The sequence below is a fragment of the Phalacrocorax aristotelis genome, chromosome 4 (genome assembly GCF_949628215.1).
Source record: "Phalacrocorax aristotelis chromosome 4, bGulAri2.1, whole genome shotgun sequence".
NCBI lineage: Eukaryota > Metazoa > Chordata > Aves > Suliformes > Phalacrocoracidae > Phalacrocorax > Phalacrocorax aristotelis.
In genome coordinates, this window is record NC_134279.1 from 41547900 (window position 1) to 41571548 (window position 23649).

The 23649-nt window shown below is 38.8% G+C and overlaps 1 protein-coding gene across 5 annotated transcripts in view; it reads left to right on the forward strand.

The window, feature by feature from the left end:
• PALLD (palladin, cytoskeletal associated protein) overlaps nucleotides 1-23649 on the forward strand; it is a 209522-nt gene that overhangs the window by 159612 nt on the left and 26261 nt on the right. For 4 of the 5 annotated variants that reach the window (XM_075091120.1, XM_075091121.1, XM_075091122.1 and 1 more), the window contains one exon: nucleotides 11407-12102. The exons of the other annotated variant lie outside the window; for it this stretch is intronic. In XM_075091120.1, coding sequence (XP_074947221.1) covers nucleotides 11407-12102 — 696 coding nt within the window. The remainder of the gene's footprint in view (nucleotides 1-11406; nucleotides 12103-23649) is intronic. 5 annotated transcript variants of the gene reach the window in all.

A 23649-nucleotide genomic window follows, 5' to 3' on the forward strand; every position in this document is an offset into this window, starting at 1 on the left:
AGAATGGTAGGGGTTGGATAGGACCCCTGGAGATCACCTTGTCCAACCCCCCTGCTTGAGCAGGCATACCTAGAGCGGGGGGCACAGGAACACATCCAGGTGGGTTTTGAATGTCTCCAGGGAAGGAGACACCACACCCTCCCTGGGCAGCCTGTGCCACTGCTCTGGCACCCTCACAGGAAAGGTGTTTTTTCTCATATTGAGGTGGAACTTCCTGTGTTCCAGCTTGTGCCCATTGCCCCTTGGCCTGTCAGTGGGCACCACTGAAAAGAGTCCAGTCCCATCCTCTTGACACCCACCCTTTAGATATTTATAGGTATTGGTGAAATCCCCCCTCAGTCTTCTCCAGGCTGAACAAACCCAAGTCTCTCAGCCTTTCCTCATACGGGAGATGCTCCAGCCCCCTGAGCATCTTCGTAGCTTTCTGCTGGACTTGCTCAGGCAGTTCCACATCCTTCTTAAACTGGGGGGCCCAAAACTGGACACAGTACTCCAAATGTGGTCTCACTAGGGCTGAGTAGAGGGGGAGGATAACCTCTCTCGATCTGCTGGCCACACTCCTTTTAATGCACCCCAGGACACCGTTGGCCTTCTTGGCCACAAGGGCACATTGTTGGCTCATGGTCAGCCTGCTGTGCACGAGCACTCCCAGGTCCTGCTCAGCAGACCTGCTTTCCAGCAGGTCAACCCCCGATTTTTACTGGTGCCTGGGGTTGTTCCTCCCCAGATGCAGGACCTTGCACTTGCTCTTGTTGAATTTCATGAGGTTCCCCTTGGCCCAGCTCTCCAGCCTGTCCAGGTCTTGCTGGATGGCAGCACAGCCTTCTGGCGAATCAGCCACTCCTCCTGGCTAAATGCCCTCTAGCTTGTATGGTTTAGCTAGACACCTCATGCTAGTTTATACATCTACTCTGTATATATAGCCTACGTTTGCAAGTAGTACTCAAAGAAGAGTGGCTCTGTAGAGTGCAAAAAGCATGCTATAGGCATGGTATCTACCCTACACTTTCAGAGTCACTGAGTTTGGGGTTCTGTTTTCATCCTTTGGACTAGCCCTAGCCTGCTCCCATGGACAGAAGCCCATTAGTGGCTGGAGTTTGTTACATTTGTTTCACCTGACGGGAAATCAGTCCGTGTTCTTGAGAGGCTTCTTCAGGATTCAACCTGGAGAAAAAGCAAGTGGGCAAAACTGGAGGTTTGTTTCAAAAGCACATTTCTGATCCAAGCTAAAGCACAAATGCAGATGTGTTCTTACTGTCCTCTTAGGAGAAGTGGCAGGCTATATGGTTCCTTTGTCCAGTCACCAGGTTAGTTACTATTTTATTTGGGAAAAATGAAACTTGGTCCTTTCTCTTGTTTTCTCTGGGTAAGAAGGCTGGTTCCTTTCACTGAGAGCTAAGCAAGATTCAGAACAGTTTTAGAGAAGCGACGAGCCATACAGAATCACTGGCAGAGTGTTTGGCTGTAACAAGTGTTTATCGCTACACAATTGATCTGTACATTTCCCTCTTTTTAAATGGGATTATACATCACTTAAAGCACAGCTTAATTCAGGGAAGAAGTCCTTACTGTATAAGTCTCCCATACGTATTAATATATCAATACTTGATATATTTAGAAATAAATAGTATTTGAAATGAATCATCTTTATGGAATGGATTTTCACTCAGAAGTACAAAACGAAGTATTTGCTCTGTCATTTATATGTAAGGTAGTCTATTTAAGCCCTTCAGCACAATGTGCTTTAGTTAGCAGTTTAAAAAAGTGTTAAATTCTCACTCTTACATCACTTAGTCTATTTACCAGGGAAATACTATTTAAAATCATGCACTGCCTGCACAAGAGGTTAGTGCAAGCTGAATGTCTGTGTCCAAATGTCTGTTATTTCAGGATACTTTGTTTCTCTTTGTGATGACAGGGTATGCAAGTAGCTCTGGACAGGTTTGCTCGATCTGTTCAGGCACAGAGTGTTTTCTGAATATGTTAAAATATATTTTGACTGCAGTGATGTCTGTGTACTGTGGGGTTTTTTGCCTTTGCTCAGTAAGTCTGCTGTGTAGGTCTTGATTTTTTTGTTTTATAACAAGCAATGGGGAAAATACAGTAAGATGTAGCATTCAGTCGTGGAGTAAGGCTGTAATTCTACCTAGTCCTTAGGATTTGCCTGAAACATCTTCATTATAGATATGTTTATCATGCAGTTGCAATGAGTAGTCACTCTGCATATATAAGGGTGCTTTAGCAACATTTTGAGTATCATAATTTTTCTTGTCTCTTTGGGGAAGATTCCTTTTAAAAACAAAACAAAACCAAACCCCAAACCTCACACTTCTGAAGGACGTCTGGCTAGATAAGATGTGGCAGTGCCCTATAAACTACTTTATTTTCAAAATTAGTCCAGCAAGATGAATGGAGATCCACATCTTAAAAGATTGTTCCTGACGCAAGATAGGCCACAGCAGTATTCATCAGGCAGGTATCCCTGAAGTTGAAGCCAGTTGCTGATAGGAAAAAAATGCAATAAACCAAAAAGATTGTATCAGTCTATATGAGCAGATAAAGTTATGTCTACTGTTATAGCCAAGTCTGTCAAAGAGTCCTTTTCGTCTCCTAAATGCAACAGCAGACACACTGTCAAGTGTTTTCATTTCATTAAGATATTCTGTTGCTGCTGTTTTGCTGGTCCGTGTTGGAATTTTCATTCTGCTCTGTGAGGAGTGTAGCACACAAAGAGTGTTCTGGTTATGAATAGATTGAGCATTTGCCAACCCTTTGCAGAAATATTTATGTGCAATGCTGCAACATGTGCAAACACTGAGGACAATTCTGCTGTTTTTTATGTTCAGTTCTTTGCAAGAAAGTGAATATTTCACTTAACTAGAGCTTTGTCTATCAGCTAGCCTGTTGGGGGAAGAAAGCTGAAGCAGTTTCTTCCTACCTGAACAAACTCTTAACTGCAGCTGGAGCCAAGCAGCTATGTAACATGGAGGAGGTAGTTATTTGTTCCCTGTTTCAGGTGCCAGAGAACAAGGGCAGGGAAGCAGGGAAAGGCTGTTATTTCTTCAATTAATGCACGAGATGGGCTTCACCAGTGCTTTTAGAAGGCTGTCTAAGAGGGCATCTGGGAGGAAAATTTCTCCCAATAGATCTACAGATTTCTCTGGACGGTACCAATCCCTAATACGGCAGTAACTTCAGATACCCTAGGAAGTTTGCAGAGTGCAGAGTGACTACACAGTGGTTCGTCCTTTTAAGTATCTTTCTTTTCACTGCCATAACTTTCATTGAGATTACCAACCTAGATTACATGACAGGGATATGGTATCCTGCACTGGATTGAGCACAACATATAACTGCGTTAGGATTAGTTTGGTTGAATAAATATCACAAAAGTTGTGAGTAATGCTGTAGTGTTATTTTCACTTTCCAATAGATTATTCCTGCCTCTAGCAGTTGCTGTTACTTCCTGGTGCTTCTCCTCCTTCCATAAAAGTTAGTGTATGGTGTTTATAGGGTTATTTTTGTGTGTATAGGAGGGCTTCAGCAAGAACAGTATAGTACTAAAACTTTATGGTACTAAGGTGGTGCTAACACCTCAAGTCATATTGTTGTAGTGGGAGAATCTCAGATATACCTATTTATTTAATATAAACACCAGTTTTTATGTATTTATTTCCTTTCCAGCGGTTCCTTTTCAAACGGTATTTAAGAACAGGATACCTCCAGTGAGTTTCGCTAAAATAGACTATCGATGTATCAGCTGGTAATATCCATGAGGCAGCGACCTACTCAAATGTCAGAACTGTTTGTAAGTACAGAACGACTGGTAAAAGAGCCTAGAATTTAGGCTGTAAAGCTGCCTTAATTTCTTCAAGTAGTTTTAAAAAATAGTTAAAGTTTTAATTTTCCTAAAAACACTCTGACAGCAACTGTGTGCTCCCTTTAATGTCGGGGCATCCAGTACCTACTCTATTTTTTTGTCTTTTTAATATGATGTTCATTCTTCTTCCCAAAAGTATCTATTTCAGTAGAACTTAGCAGTTGTCTTTATGTGTAACCCAAAGAACAGACACTTGACAGATACTGGAATATTAATATTGAAAGCAAGAAGGTCCAGTCTTAAGCCCACTGTAACTGTTTGTGGGTAAGCGTAAAAATAACTACATGTCCTAACTTTGGTAGCTAGTGGTAGGTGAAATGTGATGATTTATAGAGCTTATTGTTAATCAAATATATTAAATTTAAAATAAATAAATAAAGACAACAACTGTGCATGTGCTGTTCCAGTGCCAGCACTGAGAAAATGCATCATACTATATGTAGAAAAGGAGCAGTGGGTGTCCGTCTTATCTTCTCTTCACTTCTGGTTTTAAGCTAGTTCAGTTTTTCTGCCCCCCCATACTTTCTTTGAATATATACCAATCAGCACAGAATATAACCTTCCACGTGCTATAGCACAATCAGAGGCAGAAGACCTGTTACTTCATTTGCAGGCCAGTTCATTCCTGCATTCCAAGTCATGATTTCCTACACTTTGGGACAATTCAGGTGTAAATTGGAATTTGTATTGCTATTAATGCCTTGTTACAATTTACCTCTTAATAACATAACAGTTTTTGCTTTTTGTGAGTAAAACATGTTACCTGCATGCACTAGTTATGTAATGCTATTGAATTATCAAGCCAGACAGATTTTTGACTACCAGACTAATTCTTATGATCTAACCCTACCAGAGATACGAAGTTTAGCTGTTTACTAAAGCTATATTGTGTCTTTATGACTTTTGGGAACAATGAATGTGCACAAGAGCACAATTTCCTTTCTTTCTGTACCCAGGCTAAATGTGTTATCTCACTGGTGCATGTTTTGTGTAAAATGTCCCTGCAGTGGTATAGAGATTAAAAATGGTTCCTGTCTGTAAAAGAACTCCTTGTGTTTGTTGAATACTGGCACTACCACTACTGTCGGTTTCCTTAGTACAGAAATTACCTTGATGCCTTTGGGAGATAATGAAACCATAATGGAAAATGGGCACAGGTACAACTGCCACTTTTTAGGATAGAGAGAAAAGTTTTTAACAGCCAAATTACAGCAAGATTTCCTTCAAGAAATTTCACAAACAATACAGGTACAATGCAGATTGTTTACATTTATCTTCTGTGTATATCAAGTTTCTCAGATGAAGAGTCAAGCTTAGTTTCATAGTGTGCTCATAATACAGTACCACTTGCACCGTACTGATTTCCCTGAGAGTGCATTAGGTTACAGAGAAATTAATTATAAACACTCCTGTATATCAACCTGAAATACAGAAAATATTATTTGTCACAAATCTGCATTTTTCAAATTGTTAAGCTTTGAAGGGCAAGTAATAAAAATGTTAAAAGGTTGCAGCTGGTGGAGATGGTTCCTGGTTACAGCTCTCTAGTTATTCAACATAAGGATTAAATTGTAATGGCAACCCTGCGTCCTCCCTGAAATCTGCTAGTATAGACAAAAAACATCTCTGAACATTTGTGGGGCAGAACCAAAACTGGTGTTGGTTTTTGTTTTTCCTTCCCCCCATGTCTTTATTTTAACTGATAATTCCAGTCTTACATGAATGCAAACCCTTGTAGGATTTAAAACAGTCCACATTTGTTTCTCACAGTATAAGGGATTGTTCAGCATAAGGAAGCTTAATGCTTGGGTAAATGTATTTATATTAATACAGCCTGAAGGCTGTCTGTGTAATGAATACTTTGTAGTTCTTGTAAAAAGGGATGTGTCTTCTCCCTTCTTGCCTTGTCATACATGTACATTTTAAACATCTTTAAAAATTAGTAAATTATTCCTTCAGTGGACACAGTTTAGTGTGTAGGTCCTGTGTATTCTGAGTATTTATTTTCAGTATAGCTGTTAATTCATCTACTGCTAGCTCTCAACTGTTGATAAATCTGGTGGAAAACCTTAAATTATGCTAGGACTTTTGTCAGAGGACAATGTGAAATTTTGCATGAGTTGGTATGTGCATTGCAGTCTCTGAAATAGTAACCATCAGAAGTAGTTTAGAAAACAGTACCATTTATACCAGTAAAATACAAATGATGTGGTTGTGGAAAGCAAATTAAACAGTGTGTTTAAGAGCTAGCTTAACAGCTACCTGGCAAGTCTGCCATGCCAGCCACTGAAGAGCCACAGATGCAGAAACACTGTGAATCTTATCTGGTGAGGGCACCACAGCAGCCCATAGCACTTCCAATTCTCCTTTCCTTCTCTGCCCACCAGTTACCCAGTTGGGCTGCCAAGGAGCTAGAGCAGTATAACTGAATTTGATTACATTCCAACTCTAATAAATTAATAACTTATTAATTTAAAATATTCCACCCATTGTATAAATATCTAGATATAGATATAAATATATACATATAAAAATATATCTAAACATCTAAACATTTACTGATGTGGATATCTGTGTTACCTGAGAAAGAGCCCTTGCCTTTTAAAACAGCATGATGGTGACTGTTTTCCTTTTCGTAGAGCTCTGGCGTGATTCTGAAGCATTAGTGTTGAGTTAGAAGCTAAGCCTTCCTTGGAAGGTAGATTTAATGGAGATGAGTAGTTGTTACCCCTAGACACAAATACAGAGGTTTGGGGGCATTGGTTTCAAATCTTAGTTTAGAAAACTGGCTCAATCTTAGTTGTGGTTAATTCTGGTTATTTTCATTCAAAATATTCCTGTACTTTCATTTCAGAGGTATTTTTTAGTATACCTCTGTAGAACTGCACTGTCTGTTTCTCAAGGTGCAGATTGCTGGAAGGATTGTAAAGGGGCCAGTGAGCTTTCACTCAGGAATGGCTTTAGGCAGAAGTGAGACTGTTGTTCTTCCATGCATGAGAGACATAGTATTCTTTCTTTTAAACTAAAATAATTTTTCTTTATCTGCTTTCCATTTGCTCCTTTCTTTTGTTAAGAGCACAATGGAGGACAAAGAAGAGCCAAAATCAGGAAATTTAGAAAGTTATAGCATAGAAAAAATGATTTAATCTTAGTTCTTTAACCTGTGAATGAGCCCGACAGACAACTTTCAGTATGAAGGATTTACTGGACCCCTGAAAATGCCATCTGCTGTAATGTACCCTGCAATCCAGTAGCCAGTTCCTTTGAGACTTTGGGATGTACAACCTCCTACCTATCTCCCCTCCTCCATAGCACTGTGTTCAGGCACTTGGCCTAGGCTTGGAATTACGGTTCCTGATGATGGCTGTTACCAGTTCAGCTCTCAAAGTTGAGGACTGCTGTATTAATTTTGAAAACAATGTGATAGAAAGAAGGTACCAGGAAGAAAAAACATTATGAAAATGAGATAAAAAGGTAAAACGGCCTATTATAATTTAACCAAGTGCATACCTTAGAACACGAATTCTTGAGTAACTATTAAAATATGCCATATGTGCTCACATCCTTAGAGAAGATTCTGAGCATCTCTCTCCACTATTTTCCTCATACGATCAGGGCAGTTTGCTTTTAAAAAGATAGTATTCTGTAGCTGCCCACCAAGAAACCTAATGTCTTATCATCCCTTTGAAACATGTGTTTTCAAATGTTTCTCACCACCATTTAGCTCCATTTAGCTTCACTTCCATGAAGTAAGCTGATAAATTAATTTTTAAAAATTTTAGTTGCTGTATCTTCCTTCAGTTGTTTGTTCTTAGAGAGGACAGAGAAGAAAGCAGGGTTGTAGAAATACATGGGAATGTGTAATATTGCATCTTGTTATCCACCTGTATATTAAGTAAAGAAATGCCTAAATAGGCAGCATAAAAATATCCACAAATTATTCTAGCTCTTCAGTGTTTAATATTATAAAGAAAAGGGAGACTGACATTGTGTAGCACAAACAGTGCTCCAAGAGTAGCTTCTATTCACTATCACATCCTCCAGCAGTGGATATTATTAGTGATGCAAACAAGTCCTCATCCTTAACTGTTGAACAAACTGAATTTCTTTCCCCTCCTTCTTCTCATTCTCCCATCTCTTTTCACAGTTAGAAATATATAGAAAAGTGGAAAACAACTGAGACAAATTCATAAGTGAAGGTGAAAAGTCTGTGCCTTCCCGTTTTAGTAGCTGATAAGAGAAGATTAAGTATTGTGGACAGTGAGTCCGTCCACATTCAAACTGTAAATAATAAATTTTGAAAATATTTATGTACTACTAGGCCTGCTTGTCAGTGAGTTGCTGAAATTTCTCAATATTCACCTTACTTTAGTTATGATTGATTTTTATTACTGATTCACTGATTGAATTTTACTAAAATTTACTTTTAACTGTTCATTCGTACATTGTTATAATTAATTAATTGGCAAAACCAAATCCTCCACACAATAAAATAAGTTTTATTCTCTATTGTTTAAACAAGCTTGATATGTTTTCTGAAAGCATGTGTGCCCTTTAAAACACTGGGATTACAAAACATATTTGAGCTAACTGGAAAGAGGATGTAATTACAATTAAGCTAATTTTTCCTGCAATCTCATCCAAAACCTGAACTTTTTTAAAATTGCCGCCTTTGTTTCCCTACTGATGAAGGCAACAAAACAGACCAATTGCTTTGCATCATTTTGACTACTGGGCTCTCTAGATCTGTGGCACAGCGGTGTTATCTTTCAGGGACCTACCCACGTTAGAGCTTCGACCGCTGTTGGTGTCACCATAAAGAACACTTGTGAATTGGTTATTTTTTTCCTTTTTTTTTTCTTTCTCATAATGACACATCCCTAGGATACATCTACTCAAGAAATTGATAAGTATAGGGCAGCATCTGCAGTTAAAAGAATAACTCTGAGGTGGAGAATATTCCTTTGCAGACAAGGATCATGCATTTCTACCCCTGGAATGAAAATTTGCTCTAGGAAGGTCTTCATGTTTTTGCTACTGGACTGATGTGATATTGATGGCGCCTGCATGCTATTTTTCAAGCACACATGCACTTTCTTTGTCTGGACCCTAAGCTGATCAAAAGCTTTGCACATGGAATTAGTGCTGTCCTGAACTAGTAAACCCTGATTTATAGGCACGTGCATTCCTGTGGCCTCAAGATGAGCTAAGCGTGACAGCAGAGCAACCTCACGTTTGCCTGCCGACCTTTTGTAGTCATACACTGAATCTGGTCCTTACTTCTGCCCGGGCTGGTATAGCAGCAGCCCAGTGGCAGGCACTGTAGTAGTCTACTTACCATTGACAGGGCCATAGATGGTCATTTGTGTTATGTTGTTGGCTGGGCATTTCGCCATGTGACTTGGCAGTGAAAATAAAAAAGTCCCAAGACAAGGCACTCTGACTTGCTTTCAGCACATGTTGGGTAAACATAGGAGTGTTGGAGACAGCTAAGTTTCTTTTGTATTCAACACGCTATTTACAATACTAGACTTCCCCTATTTTTTTTTAACCTTAGCCTTTCTGTAATAAATAAAAAAAATTATTGGGGGTGATTATGATGGAAAATAAAATAACTACTATTTTAAAGGTATCGGACAGTAGGTCTGCAAATAGTCAGACTAAAGATACAGAATGAGCTGAAAGTAGTAATCTTACAGGACTTTCTCTTTCCAGTCAGAGGTGACCTGAAGTATTTCTGTCATCAGCCAAGAAAGTAAAATAATAATGTGAACTAAAATTGTGTTGCTTTAGCCCATTTAGGGAAAGGAGACTTTTATGTAATTTAGCAAAAATTGACTAATAAGGTTCAGCCCATGTCCTGTGGATTGAAAAGTTGAACTGATCGGGATTTAGAGTTTCTATTGTCAACATCAAAAAATTAATTATAAAATGTACAAGTGAACTGCAATGTTTCAGTGTTCTAGTTGCTGATTTAATTAAAAAGGAAAATGCAGTGTTCTTTTAAGTCCTGAAATATGTATTGTTGGTGAGATGACTGTTGCTAGAATTGAACCATCTTTATGACAAAAAAGAAAAAAGCAACTGTTAAACGTAAATAACTGATTTTTCAATTTCTGTCCTAAGCAAGCTTGCTCCCCTTTTTCTTATCTAAACAGTCTCCTCTGGCCTGAGATCATAAGCAGAATTATTGTCAGAAAACTCTCTCTGGGAAATGTGGATGGTTGGAATATCGAAATTATTCTTAGAGTGGAAAATATGATAATATTACCATTTTTAATTTTGTTGCTACCAACAAAAGTGTATTGTTGTGCCAGAATGATACATTCATATGCCATGCATTAAGTAGACAGCTTCTAAAATTTCTGCTTAAATGACCTAAATTATGTATAAACAATGACACACTTGTATATAATGAAGTATTTATATATTAAGTATACAGAAAAGGTATATGTGCATATGCTGAAACTTTGTAGACATCTGGAGTATTGAGGTAAATTTATGTTTTCCAGCTGGAACATGACAATTTTTAAGCAAGTCAGTCTGATGTATTTTAAGATGAGAGATCACACAGTTAATTTAGATCTCGATGTCATTTGAACAACTGTATTGTGGACAAAAAAAAAATTAAAAAGCCAGTGCATGGTCTGGTTTGCTTCACTGCTGAACATTTTGCCCTTTTTTTTTTTTTTAACTTAATTAACAGTTTTGAGTGCTCCTGCATATTAGTTTTTTAGTCTTTATTGTTCTGCTAATGAATGTCTGCATTTCTGAAATAAATTCTCATTTCGATCTGAACTGATGGTACTGCAATTAGCAATTCCTTAGACCTGCATTCAGTAGATAACAAAGACAGGTCTCAGGACCTACAGTTAAGAGTAAAGCCTTGGAGAAAGAAGTGGGACTAAAGACATGGAGCAGTTCAGTTCACCATTTCCTTAGGTCCCAAATGTTTCTTCAAAGTCTTCGCTCATCTACAGATACATGGATGGTTCTTACACAGAAGTTGGTCCCTTGTCTCCAAGTACCTCACTGAGAGTATGGCAGTAATTAGGTCTATCTGATTGACCCACAGAGGCTACAGCAGAAATCAAGGCTGAAGTTGTCACTGGGTAAATATGAGGTTTATTATTGAAACAGGGCCATTGAGTGAAATAGGCAAGAAACTAAAAGAAACCTTGTCAAGAACTTCAGTGTTTTTACCATTATTTATATTATCTGGATTGCTCCTTTAAAATATCCCAAGTGTCTTCAAATGGTCTTATAATTTACCTTTATTTTAAGAATTGAAGGTTCAAATAACTTCTATTATGCATATACTTTTCTCCCCCCTTCTTGAGCTCAAAAAATGGACCTTTGTAGCAATGTTTTAGCACTGAAGAAATAAAGCTATTCAAGATATTCAAACGCTTTGAACTTTCCCTGCCTTCTAACTTTCCTAAACCATAGCTCAGTGGAACTTCTACCTCCTCCCTGACCAGCACTGCATGTCTGATTATCTCTTTGTCTATTTTTCCTTCCTACAGGGACCCTATAAAAATACAGCAGCTGCAGAACCAAATTCGTCTGGAGCAAGAAAGTGGCCAGTGGTATCGTCACCAAAAGCAACCTGATCATCATCAGCACCCTCCCTCTTCTCCTTCTTTTCCTCCTCCCCCCTCCTTCCAGGAGCTTGAGTCCAGCCAGTCTGTCACTCCTCCTGTGCCAATGAGTATTCTTAACTCTCATACTTCCCCAACCATGCAGTCTTCCAGCTCCTTCAACTATGCTCGGCCTAAGCAGTTCATTGCTGCTCAGAATATCAGCCCTGCTTCAGGTTATGTGACTCCATCTTCAGGATCATCTACATCCAGCCTTCCTTCTCCCATGTCTCCAACTGCTTCTCAGAAACAGTTTGGGAGAGTGCCTGTTCCCCCTTTCTCTCAGCAGTTTGCTCCAGAAGGGGAGTACGCCTGGTCTCCTTCTTCTCCATCCCCTCCACCCCCGCCTCCACCTATCTTTAGTCCAACCACAACATATCCGGTGTGTGATTCCTTTCCACTTCCACCTCCTCCGCCCCCTCCTCTTCCTTCGCTTTCTTCACCTTCCCACAGCCTATCTCCAACTCCCAGATTTCCTAATTCCAGCCAGTCTCCAGCAGCTTTTCTCAGCTCCATGCTGCCATCCCAGCCGCCACCCGTTTCTGTCAACGCATTAGGCCTCCCAAAAGGAGTGACACCTCCGTAAGTATCAGCTAATGAGCTCTTGAGTTTGACTGTACTGAAGATTGTACTGAAGATCATTGCACTTGCTGTGTTTTATGCTTTTCTAGGGTCCTTTGCTGTTACCTGCTACCTGAGATGGAGAGATGCATGAATTATTTGCAAATGCCTCTGCGCTAGAGATGGGATATAGTTTTCTAACCCTCACAGAAGTGAGACTTTGAAAGAGTCCTACAGTAGAAACACAAAAGAGGGGAAGCTAAAGCTTTAAATTGGAGTTGATGAAAGTATGAAAGCAGCAGCAAAAGGCTCTGCATGCCCAGGGCAGTGGAAGGAGACCCAAGAAAACCCTTCTCATGACCCAGTTCTTTTCAAGTTACATATTCAGTGATATTTGCAGTCAATGTTCCCACTATGTCTGGAGGTAGAGAAATATCAAGTAAAGAGAGCATTGTTCAGGAGTCCCTATAGCTTTGTGATACTTAAAGTATAAGGTATTAAAGTATACATCTGACAAGAAAGTGGTCATAATGATATATTGACTTTTGGCTGGAGCTTTTGTTCCAAGGGAGTTTGGAAGAGGGTTTAGGAGGGGATTTAGAAAAGCAGTGCATAAAAACAAACAGAATCCCTCCTCCTAACAACTCCGCATACTTGTTTTCCCCTTTTGTCTTCTCGAAAGGCCAAAATAGTATTTTGGAGCATGTCAGCTCCCATCATAGATCAGTTTGTCTTTCCACTGGCACTAAACTCTCATTCCATCCTTAGAGAACAAAGAGACATGCTGAAGAACAAAAATGAGAATAGCTGTATCCAAGGCTTATTTATAACTTTGTCTAGAAGTTTGTCTAAACATATCTACGGTATCTAGGTGACTTGCTCAGCAACATACCGTTGCGGTGGGAACTTCTGTTATTTCAGTCCAAGGTATGGAAAGGAAGAGAAGGAAGAAAGTGGACAGATATCAAAGTAGTAAATCCTGTATATGCTTTAAAAAGCATTTCTTTATCTTGATTTCTGTCAGATGGCTCATTATGGAGTCTGGCCATAAAACAGATTTAGGGGAAAAATGAATAAATATTACAGTTTGCCCTTGCACTCGTAATAGTTGTGATTTTCTGTCTTACTGTGTCCTTTGCACTGGCTGAATTTCTCTATTGATACTGACTGCTGAAAGTTGCATGATTAATTTACTGACAGCTTGACAGGTAAGAACAGTCCACAAAAGCCTGCAATTACCCCTGATTTTCCAGGAAAGGCTCTAGTACAGCTATAAAGTTCTGGATAGGAACTGGATTCTCTTTCAAGTTCCCTTCTGTGTGTTGTGAGGGTGACAGCAACAGCTTGAGTCTCTGCTGTGTCCCTCTTTCCCTCTTATGCATTGTTCACGCACACATGTCCTCACCTGAGGCATTAGCTGCGTTCTTCCTCATTGCCTTCAATCTTTAGACAGAGAGACAACTCTGCAAGGATGCTTCCCCCTTCCCCATGCCCCTCATCTCCCCAAGCCCAGCAGCTAGTTTGGGTGCGCACATGATGGTGTGTCTGTTTTCCTGGGACAAGGCAGCAGCCTCAAGGCTCTGAGCTGAGGCTGAGGTGGTTGGCTGTTTGGCCTGCATTCCCTCAGGAAATGTAGTCCAGATGGGAGCTGGATCATATTAACCATACTGAATGTATATGTGTATAATTTACGTAGATGTATATATACATGTGTGTGTGTATATATACATTGAGCATTTGTCATCTGAATTATAACATTAAAACATGGTAAAAGATGTTCTGCGTGATGCAAAAAAAAATTCTATTGTTGTGTATCTTTGATGCCAGTTTTTCCCTAGCCTCTCTTTTTTCATTTACTGTGTAGGTTACTAATGTCTGGTGTGTCTTGTTGAGTATATCATTCTGTTTCCCATCATTCTCATACCACTCCTGAGCAATTCTTCCCCTTGCCTCCCTTCCCCTCCACTGCTTTTGGTCTCGTCTGCTTTGCGCTGCAGTCTCAGTTCTTTTTTTCTCCCACCTTAACTTTTTGCTGCTTTCCCCTTGTCTTTTGCTCCATTCTCACAAATCCTTTTTTCTTGAACGCATTTGTCTTTCTCAGACGTTGTAGTTTTTGAGCCCCTCACAGTATTGCCTAAGCTCAGCCTATAGTCTCACCAGGTACTCCATGATCTCCAAGATCCATTGATTGAAAAGGATGATAGTATTGCCTGACAGCGTGCCGTACAGACCGGGTGCAAGGAATGAATTGGAACATTCACAGTTTTGCTTCAGCTTAGCACCTAAACTGCTAGTCAAGCCATCTGCTTCTTCATCAGTCAGGTAGTGGTGATACTGAGAATATGATATGGGTTGCTGAAAGTAAACCAAGCAGAGTTTGAAGTACCTTTCATGGAAAGGAGGTACATTTTTTACTAGTGACTCCAAATACAGTGCTTGAAGTGGTAGAACTTCCTCTTTAGACAATAACTTTATGATTTATTATTATATTTTAACAACAGTGGAAGTAGCCTTGGGCCTGTCATTCCATTTAGATACTTCAACACTTTCATATCAAGTGCCTCTAGCAGATAAAATGCTCTTAAAAGAGGTTTCCTGTCTGCTTTCAATGTTTTCATGGCACCTTTCTCTTGACTTGTCTTTTTTGTGTGTGTGTTTCAGGGGTGGTAATTCACTGTTCATATTTTGACTATATGGCCTTTTACCACGGTTGTTTCCTCTCTTGTTTCCCAGGCATGGGTACTGTGGCACTGATAGCCAAATATCTGAATGAAAACAATAAACGTTTAGCCTTGTCAGAGTCTCTTTTAAGTAACAAAAACTATTGTTTGGCAGAGTAAGAAATTCTGCAGACTATTTTTATAAGTCTGTGGAATTTTATTGAATAATTGTTTCATTTTTTCATACATTTAAATTATTTTTTCAATACTAAACTTAGCATGATTACAGATCTGCTCCTCGGAATCAGTGCTTAGTAGGCATCAGTCTTATTTTCTTCAGATTTCTTTTGTGGTAGGAGCAGATAAAGGTAAAGTAATAAACATTTCAGGTGGAGTTAATTATTTTTAGACATGGCCAAAGGCAGTATCGGTGAAGTTTTCTGTAAAATGGAAGACACAGTGGTTGTATATAAACCAACAGAGTCTTCATTTCTCCTTATGGAGCCAGACCTTCCCTCCATCAGTTTTCTTCAGGCATTTCCTTTCCCATGTGTGTGTCATCTTTGTTCTGCTTGAAAGAGAAATTAATCCAAGGGGGTGTTGTGCCTCTCTTCGATCCCTGTACTCTGCCTGTGAGCCCATGAGCAGTAAGTGCCATGCTAATATTTCAGCTAGGGTTGACATTTTCCTTGGTTTTGAACTCTGAGACTCTGTGGAAGTGACAGCATTATCTAAACCAGTTTGATCAAATGAATATTCTTTCCAGTTGATAGATTTAGAAATGTTGCACTGGGGTTTTTTGTTTCTTTGGGGTGGTGTTTTTTTTGTTTTTTAACAACATGTAGTCTTACAGCCTTGCCTGAACAATGGGAATAGCTACTTGTGAATGTATTATACTTTATCTGGACATCTGGAACATGGAAAGTGGCTTTGTGTCATTAGTACCTACTAATTCACCTTAAAATATTTTAAGCATTTATTTGCAACAATTGTATGGTAAATGATTCAGTTGAATAAAATATATCTCATCATTCCAGTAAGCTCTAGACACTTTGTAGTGACCAGCATCTTCAAGCTGTGACTGTGATGGTGTTAGCTGAACAAGCTTTGGGAATAACCTTTTTTTTTTTTTTTTATTAATGGGACAGATTTGATAAATTCATGTCTTGCCAAAGCTAGTGTTATTAAACAAAAGAGAAGTACTGGTGGAACTGCATAGCTAATTAAGTACTTAAGGGAATTATGAACACTTGTCTGTTATTTCTGAGGTAAAACTTGGCTGGAGTAAGTTTGTTGGATACTGTTCTTAAAAATCTCTTTTCTTTCTTTACCTAAAGAAAACTCCAGGGTGGGTGGATGTGCTGGACTCATGTTAGCTTTCAGTTACAAAAGACTTGCAGGGAGCAGAGTTAATGTGACAGAAACATAGAACTGAGTGGGTTTTGCCCACAGTTAAATCTGTAGAAGCTAGAATCTGGTCTTCACTCTTCACAGAGAAAACAAGTAATATCTGTATGAAAAGAAATAAGTATCCTTACAAATTCTAGGTGAGCACATACATTGGTAAGTTTACGTGAGCATTTGTGAAAGCGAAGTTAATCCCAGAGAAGGATTTAGTGACTATTTTGTGAATATTTAAACATCAAAAATATAAATCCTGCCACAAAAAGGTGTGGAGTCATCCAACCTGGAGGAATGGAATCTCTTTCTAAGTATAAAAAAAGGTATTGTCAGCTATACATATAGCCTTCTGAAAGCAACTTTAAAAGTGGCAGTATTTTCTTAAAGTAGACACTTTTCCTTAAAGTAGATTTTTTTTCTTAAAGTAGATATTTTCAGTAATACTACCTTAGTCACCAACAGAAAAAATATCTGACTCTACAGAATTGGTGAAAGAACATAACTCTAGATTTACTACTTTCTGGAAAAGAATGGAAAATGGAGAAGAAAACATTGGTTTGAAGACAGGATTGTCTAAAGTATCTTGTAAAACATAATTAAATAAGCTGCTTTTATCGGTCTACATAATAAATTTAACTGCTGTTTCAATGATCTCTAGAATCTTAAATCCAAATCTTAAAGGAGATTCTGTAGGAATCATGAGAATAGCAAGATCAGAGGGATATCGCGCTTTTTTTACCTTTGAATCAGAGCTGCTGGTCTGTCCTTGCAGCTGTGTACTGTGACTTTGTCTATTGAATTCTGTCTTAAATAGCACTGAAGCAAATATTTTAGTAACCCTTATGTTCCTTGAGTCAGCAATGGTGGTGACCACTCTGCGGAAAAGCTACGCTTCTCCATCTTTTCATCTTACAACTTTCAACAGCCTCCCAGTACAAATGCCAGCTTTCATTTCAGAGTAAACTGTATTGCTCTCCTGTGTAGAATGGACATTTACTTTTCCCATTTCTGTAAGTTATGTCTGTCACAACTCTAAAAAACAGAGGTTGCGTACAGTATGATCGGTGTGAAAATAGTGATACGTAGGAGGAAGTATCTTGATTAAGAATTCCAACGTCAAAATGAGGAGAAAGGTCAGGGTATTTTCTTGCTTCTGAGGGGTTTCACCTCATCTCTGTATGCTACCTATTCAGTCATACCTGGAGTTATCCCTGGATCTCAGGAAAATAGATCTGAAGACAAGTATTTCTGTAACTGGAAAAATTTAAGCAAATATTAGGTTTTGGATGCATTCCCAACCCCCAATTTTCTTAAGCTATTGCTCCTGTCCATTAGACAGTTTTTGTTCAAAGTTTCTTGATTTATTGTGTTGTACCTCCTTTTCCCATGGTTTGGATACTACTCGTGGCTGTTAGACCAACACCTGCGTGGTTTATCTGTGATATCAGATCGCTTCTTATTGGTTGTGCTAAGAAACAGTTCATGTTGGGGGCTTTCTTTTTGCACAGTGTAACACCTTCTTATTGTGTACATGCATGTGATTATCATAAAATACATATCCATATCATCTTTTTTGAAACATGAGGAATGCACGTTTGTTCCACTTGAACTTCGAAAACCAGGTTGTGACCCAGATCTAATCAAAGTTGCTCAAAAGTAGAGATTGAGGATTTAATATGGAGACACACAGACAGTAGCCAGAATAACTGACCTACTGTATCCTCACAATCATTGCATCTGGAAGTCTTAATTTTCAAGATGTTTTTATCCAGTTCTTTTTCTAAATGGTATTTGAAGATGCTTAAGAGTGTTGTAAGATGGCAAGTGAACTTAAGTTAAAAGAATTAAATAAAGAGAATTAGTACATATACCTCTCTGTTGAAAAGAGAGAGAGGCTGTCAGCAGCGTGGCTTTGCAGCTTTTTTTGGTCTGCAGGTGTTTTTTCTTCAGAGGACTTAATTTTATAACTTTCTTATTTCAAGCAGATCTGAATGCCACAGGAGCGTCTGTGAATGTAAAAGCCAGGTACAGTGCTTGATAGTTGTGAAGACCTTAACCAGTAGCATTTCATCAAGTACAGTAAAGGTTAATATTTTGGATATATTACCTTTTCTCAGTCCAGTGTAGATTTTTCTTCACATGATTCTGGCAGTTACCTGTTCTTCTCAAGATTTCAGGACTATGAGGACTGTGCCAGCCTTTTCTACGTTCAGGAGCAGTCAGTGCTTTAGTGATTTCTTCTTGACCGTCAGTTCTGTCATAGTGCTGCTGACAAATAGAAATGCAGATAAGATTACCAGTTACAAAATAGGTAGTAGTTTTTAAATGGATAACCAAGTATGTGGGCATCTTTTGTAGAGCAAATGGCACTTACGTATCTATGGTAACCAGTGCAGCATGAGGCAGAGGGATAACTTGCTCAGGTGGGGAAGGAGCTGAACAGGAGAATGAAAAAGTAGCAATTCTTCTTTTAATGAGTAAAAATGCATTTTTAAAGATAAGCCTTAGAAAAATAAATTTTTGGTAGAAGACATGCAGTTTATAGGTGAGTTGTCTTCTTGTGTTATCTAATCATTAAGAAGGATCAAACTTGCTCAGAAATATATATAATTCATGTCAGTCTTGATCCTATCCAATGCTGAGGCATGATATTTTTTTGCAACTACAGTTTCATAACCTTTTCTTGGGTGGTAGAAATAATTGAACTTTTGTTACCTTTGTTTCATTTAGTGCAAGTCATCCTTAGCCAGGTCTGTGCCTCAGGCGTTCCCTTAATTCAGATGCATGTAACATCGCAGTACTGAGCTGACTCCTGGTCTGCACAGTGTGTACGGCAAGATCAGACTAAAACAATCTTAATATGCAGCTGCAGCTTCAAAGTTTGTGACCTGTTACAGTGCTTATAGTAACTTTGTTCTTACAGTAAGTGAGAAATGTGTTAAATGGGCAGGAATTAGCTGTATTTTTGGAAGGCTTTAGTTTTTAAAGGAAAAATCAAGTTACTGTTCATTACCTCAGTACCAGAGAATTGGTTTGGATTTCTGTGAAACTGAGCCATATTGGCTGCGAACAGGAATTTGTTCTTGGAAGGATAACAACAGCCAGCCTGTTGCCCTTGTTTACACTGTAAAAGGTACATAGGAAAAGAGGGAATCGCATCCAGCGTGCGCTCTGTGTAATTAAAACATGAAAAGTACTGCTGGTTTGGCCTTCTTTCTAAACAAATGTTAGGGCAAATATTCAAAACTAAGGAGAGCCAGGCCGAGGTTGCAAAAATCTTTGCTGTCAAAAATCTCTGTGTGAATTAAGATGACTGAGTTTTGGCAATTTCTTTGCGCCCTTTCTGTCCAAAAGAATTCAGACTTCTGTTCTTTTATCTACATCTGTACTCAGTCCGTCAGTGACTTAAGTGATGCATGTTTCAGAGGTGCTTAAAATCCATGTGGATTTCAGCCTTATTCTCAAAGGCTGATAGTTTGTTTGCATATTTGTGATGGTGGTTGTGTGCTCCAGACTAATGGTGTCAATATCTTGAAATATGCCTTCTCCAGCCATCTCCTGCTACCTTAGTACTCATGATGTACTCTGAAAATAGCATCAGGCAAAAATTGAACATACAAATACAGAAATGAATTGGCAGAACGTTTTGTTTGATATTATCCCTGAGGAGAGGCAAAAAGAAAGCTGGTGAGTCACTAAGGAGGACACAAATCTTAGGAACTTAATGCATCCAGATAAGGGCATGTATGGATGCTGAAAAATATTTGCAAAAGCAGCTGAAGAACGTTTGCTGCCAGGCTGTCTTGACATGTAAACCATCTCAAGCTGAACGGATCTGTGCTTTCAGACGATAGACTTACCAAGGACCTTCTATTTGTTGCCATCGCCTTGTAGCCATTCTGAAATTCATCTCGAGAATGTGTGTCTTAAGCGCAAAAACTTGGTGTAGGGGTATGTACAGGTGTATATATATGTACATATTTTAAAGTGTATATATGTAAAGAAAGAAAGGTTCTACAGAGAGGTTGGAAATAGAGCATTTGCAGGAAGAATTACATTTCCTTGTGCACCTGTTCTTTTTTTTTTGTCCCAATTTAAAATAGTTCTGAAAGAGAGAGACCTTTCTAAAGGGCATTTGAAGGAATTTTGACTGATACTCATTTTTATAGTTATATTTTTAAACGAACTACTTCCTCACTTAAGTACTTATTTGTGAATGTAAGAGAAGAGAATCTAGTTTTCAGGCAAGTTGCCTTGACGAGGTCTTCGATGACACTTCCACACCCACTGTGCAAAGCTCAGGATGTTCTGGCACATAACCAGAGATCTGGAAGGTTGTTAGGGAGTCTGCCTCTCCTGTTAAAAGCTACCAGGGATCCCCAGGCCATTGCTAAAATGTTTGCATACCTTGTTATTAAATTAATTCCTTAGCTTCCCTACGTGACTTGTCCCAGTGTTGAGCCGTCACTGTTGGAGGGTGGAGAGAGGAGAGTTCTGAGTTGTTTTTGTCCAAGCTAGGCCTGTTGCTCTTCAAGTTGTTGTCTGCTTCATCCTCAGTGGACGTGGAGAATGACCGAACGTCAGCTGGTTTCTGATATTTTGTGTTTGATTTACCTCTCTATCTTCATTCTCGTTATTTCCTGACTAAATAAACAAGATATTTTTGTGTGTGTGAGAGACCATAGCTTGTCACAACAGCTAAGCTTTTAATACCATCTGACAGTTTTCTTGTTCTAAAACTTTCCAATTTGCTGTATTTTTCTTGAAGTGCAGTGTTAAAACTGGATTCAGTGTCCAACTGCAAGGAATAAAGGCAAACAATGAAGTTTCAGTCTCAGGCTAATGTGTCCCAGAATTATATTTCTTTTCCTTTTGAAATAATGGTGGTGTTGTCCAAGTTTTAATCTCACAGATTCTGGATAGATGCTTAATACGTTAGTGCTAATTTTCCATTTGTATTGCTGTCATGCTTTGAACATTTTTCCAGCGTTTCATGAACATTAGTCCACTTCTAGACTAGTTATGAAGATTATTGTAAATGACAGTTGCTACCTGACAATGAGTTGCGAACTCTACAAGTTTAGTGTCATCAGCCAATTTGAGGAATGTGCTTTTTTATTTCGCTATTCCTGTCATTAAGGTTTAAATACTAAGTAGCGAACTTACTATACATAGACCTCATTGGTCTATATTCTTCCAGTTTGATAGAAAAAGAAAAAATCATTGCTACTCTCTGAATAACTTTTTCATACAGTTATGCAGCCATAGGATAGAAATTTCAGCCAGATTCTGTTTCCCTGATTTACTAGGGAACTTATTGCAGCTCCTGAAGGCTTATTCAGAAGCCACAAACTGAAGTGTATCGAAGATACTTCTTTTTGCCTATCTGTATGTCCTTCAACCTGACACAGAGAGAAATTTGTGAGGTTTGTTAGGATTCAATATTCTTTTCCTTATTATCCACAATGCTTTGAAATGGAATGTAATATTGTTTTCTTATGTTTAGTATGGACATTGTACTCACTGACTTGTAATTCTCCTGGTACTCCTTTCGCTTTTAAAAATGGGTGTGTTTGCTTAGGGGTTTTTGTTTTCAGAGGTAACTGATAATGCTTCAGAAAATGGTTTCACTTGTTACTTGAAATCCACTCCAGAGCACTTAGCCCATCCCCCTCTTTTCATGTACTCTTCTGACTTTCTTGGGTAAACTGTATATTTTACCTTTACAGCCTATGGAGTGCCAGGCATCAGCAGGCCTTTTTCTGCTAAGACTATTTTTATCATTCAAGTATGAAAATTGTAAGAATGTGAAGTAAAAACTGTATGTCTTAATGTATCACTTGAAATTTTCAAGGCAGGGTGCATGTCTCCATTAAAAGCTGGTATGGGGCTTCTGCAAAGTGAAGCCAAATTTGAAATTTGCTGCGTTGGCTGTATGGTTTTTGGGGGTGTGTGTCCTTATCCAAAAAGTGATAAAACTCAGTTCCATGGGGGTGCTGGACTGGGTGGGGTAAGAGGCCGGAAGGTGAAGGGAAAGACTGAGGAGAGACAGATGCCACCTTTCCACTAGCCTTTCAGCAGTTGGTCCAGCCTTCCTGAGGGACATTACCTTCTGATCCCTCTTCCCAACTTCTCTTGCCCATCTTCCTGCTGTATCTTCCTTTACATTTACTCTCCCCAAGTTTCTTGAGTTATTGAAGCATCTTTCTTGAAGAGACCCTACTCCTCCCTCTTAGCTTTCTCTTGCCTCCTTGTAAATGGGATAATTTTCCTGACTTCTTCCCCAAAACAGAGTGGAGAAGACTTTGCTTGTTACTTATGACTGCAAACACCCCCAGCCAAATGCTATGGGAATTATTCTGCCTCATGACTGAGAACGTCTCCAGCTAATGGCTGAGTATTTCTAGGGTGAGGGGTGTTGCTCTCTGGCTCTTGGTGACGTTAGGCAAATGTCTGCTCTTCTGCTGTGATTTAATACGAAAATGCAGTTCTTTTTACAAGAACTTCACCATTTTCCCGTTTTAAATTTACTTTCAGTAACAGAATATGAAATGTTTTAGGAATTTAGTCAGAAGTGTTTCCAATTATTGTCTTCTCCATCTATTCACTTAATGCCTTTTTGGCTTTGGACAGCATATGTGTATTGTTTCATTTTAACTAATGCTAAAAATTACCATTGAAAACACTTAATGAAGAATGAGTTTTCTCTGTGTTATAGAAACATAGTACCAAACAATATCCAACAAAATCTGTTATCTCTGAATGATTCTTGTTTAACATTTTGGTGCTGGTAATTAAATTATTAAGTTGTGTATTGGAAAGAAGTTTACTCCTTACACGCTGGTCTGATCTTTTTTCCATCTGTGCCATCTGTGAGTTTGGCAATTTACCTGATTCAATTCCATATTTTGCATAAGTCACTCTCATGTAATGGACTGAGCCCTATTTATCACTATCAATGTTTTAAATGGTAATGTGTGACTTCGCTGGAGAAGTGGGGTGTGCTACAAATCTCAAATACTGATAGCAATGTTGATTTCTTCACAACTGTGTAAGAGCAGATGATCTCCAGTAGAAACCAACATTGCTGGGCGTTTCCAGCAACACAGCCATCATAATATTTCTGAAAAGTGTTAAATATTAGTGCAGATTGGAAAAAAAAATTTCCTGTGCCATTCCAGAAAACAGGAGCGAGATGTTCTGAAAGTGCAGTCATAACTTGTAGACTGGTATGAGGAATAGCTTAGCCCTATGAACGCAAACTGCGAAACCCGGCTGCTGAAAACTGCTTTACAGGGATGATAGTTCTTTTTAGCAGTGTAACCTAGACTCTGTGAATGGCTCTTCTTTCAGAAACCACGTTTCCTTGTTGCCTTACGGGTATGTGTTCACAGAGATATGAAGGATAAACATGAAATTATGCATTGTGCATTAAAAAGCTGTAACACAGAATTAGTTAAGAAATAATGTAGGAAATTAATAATTAACTACCTTGTCTTACATCTTT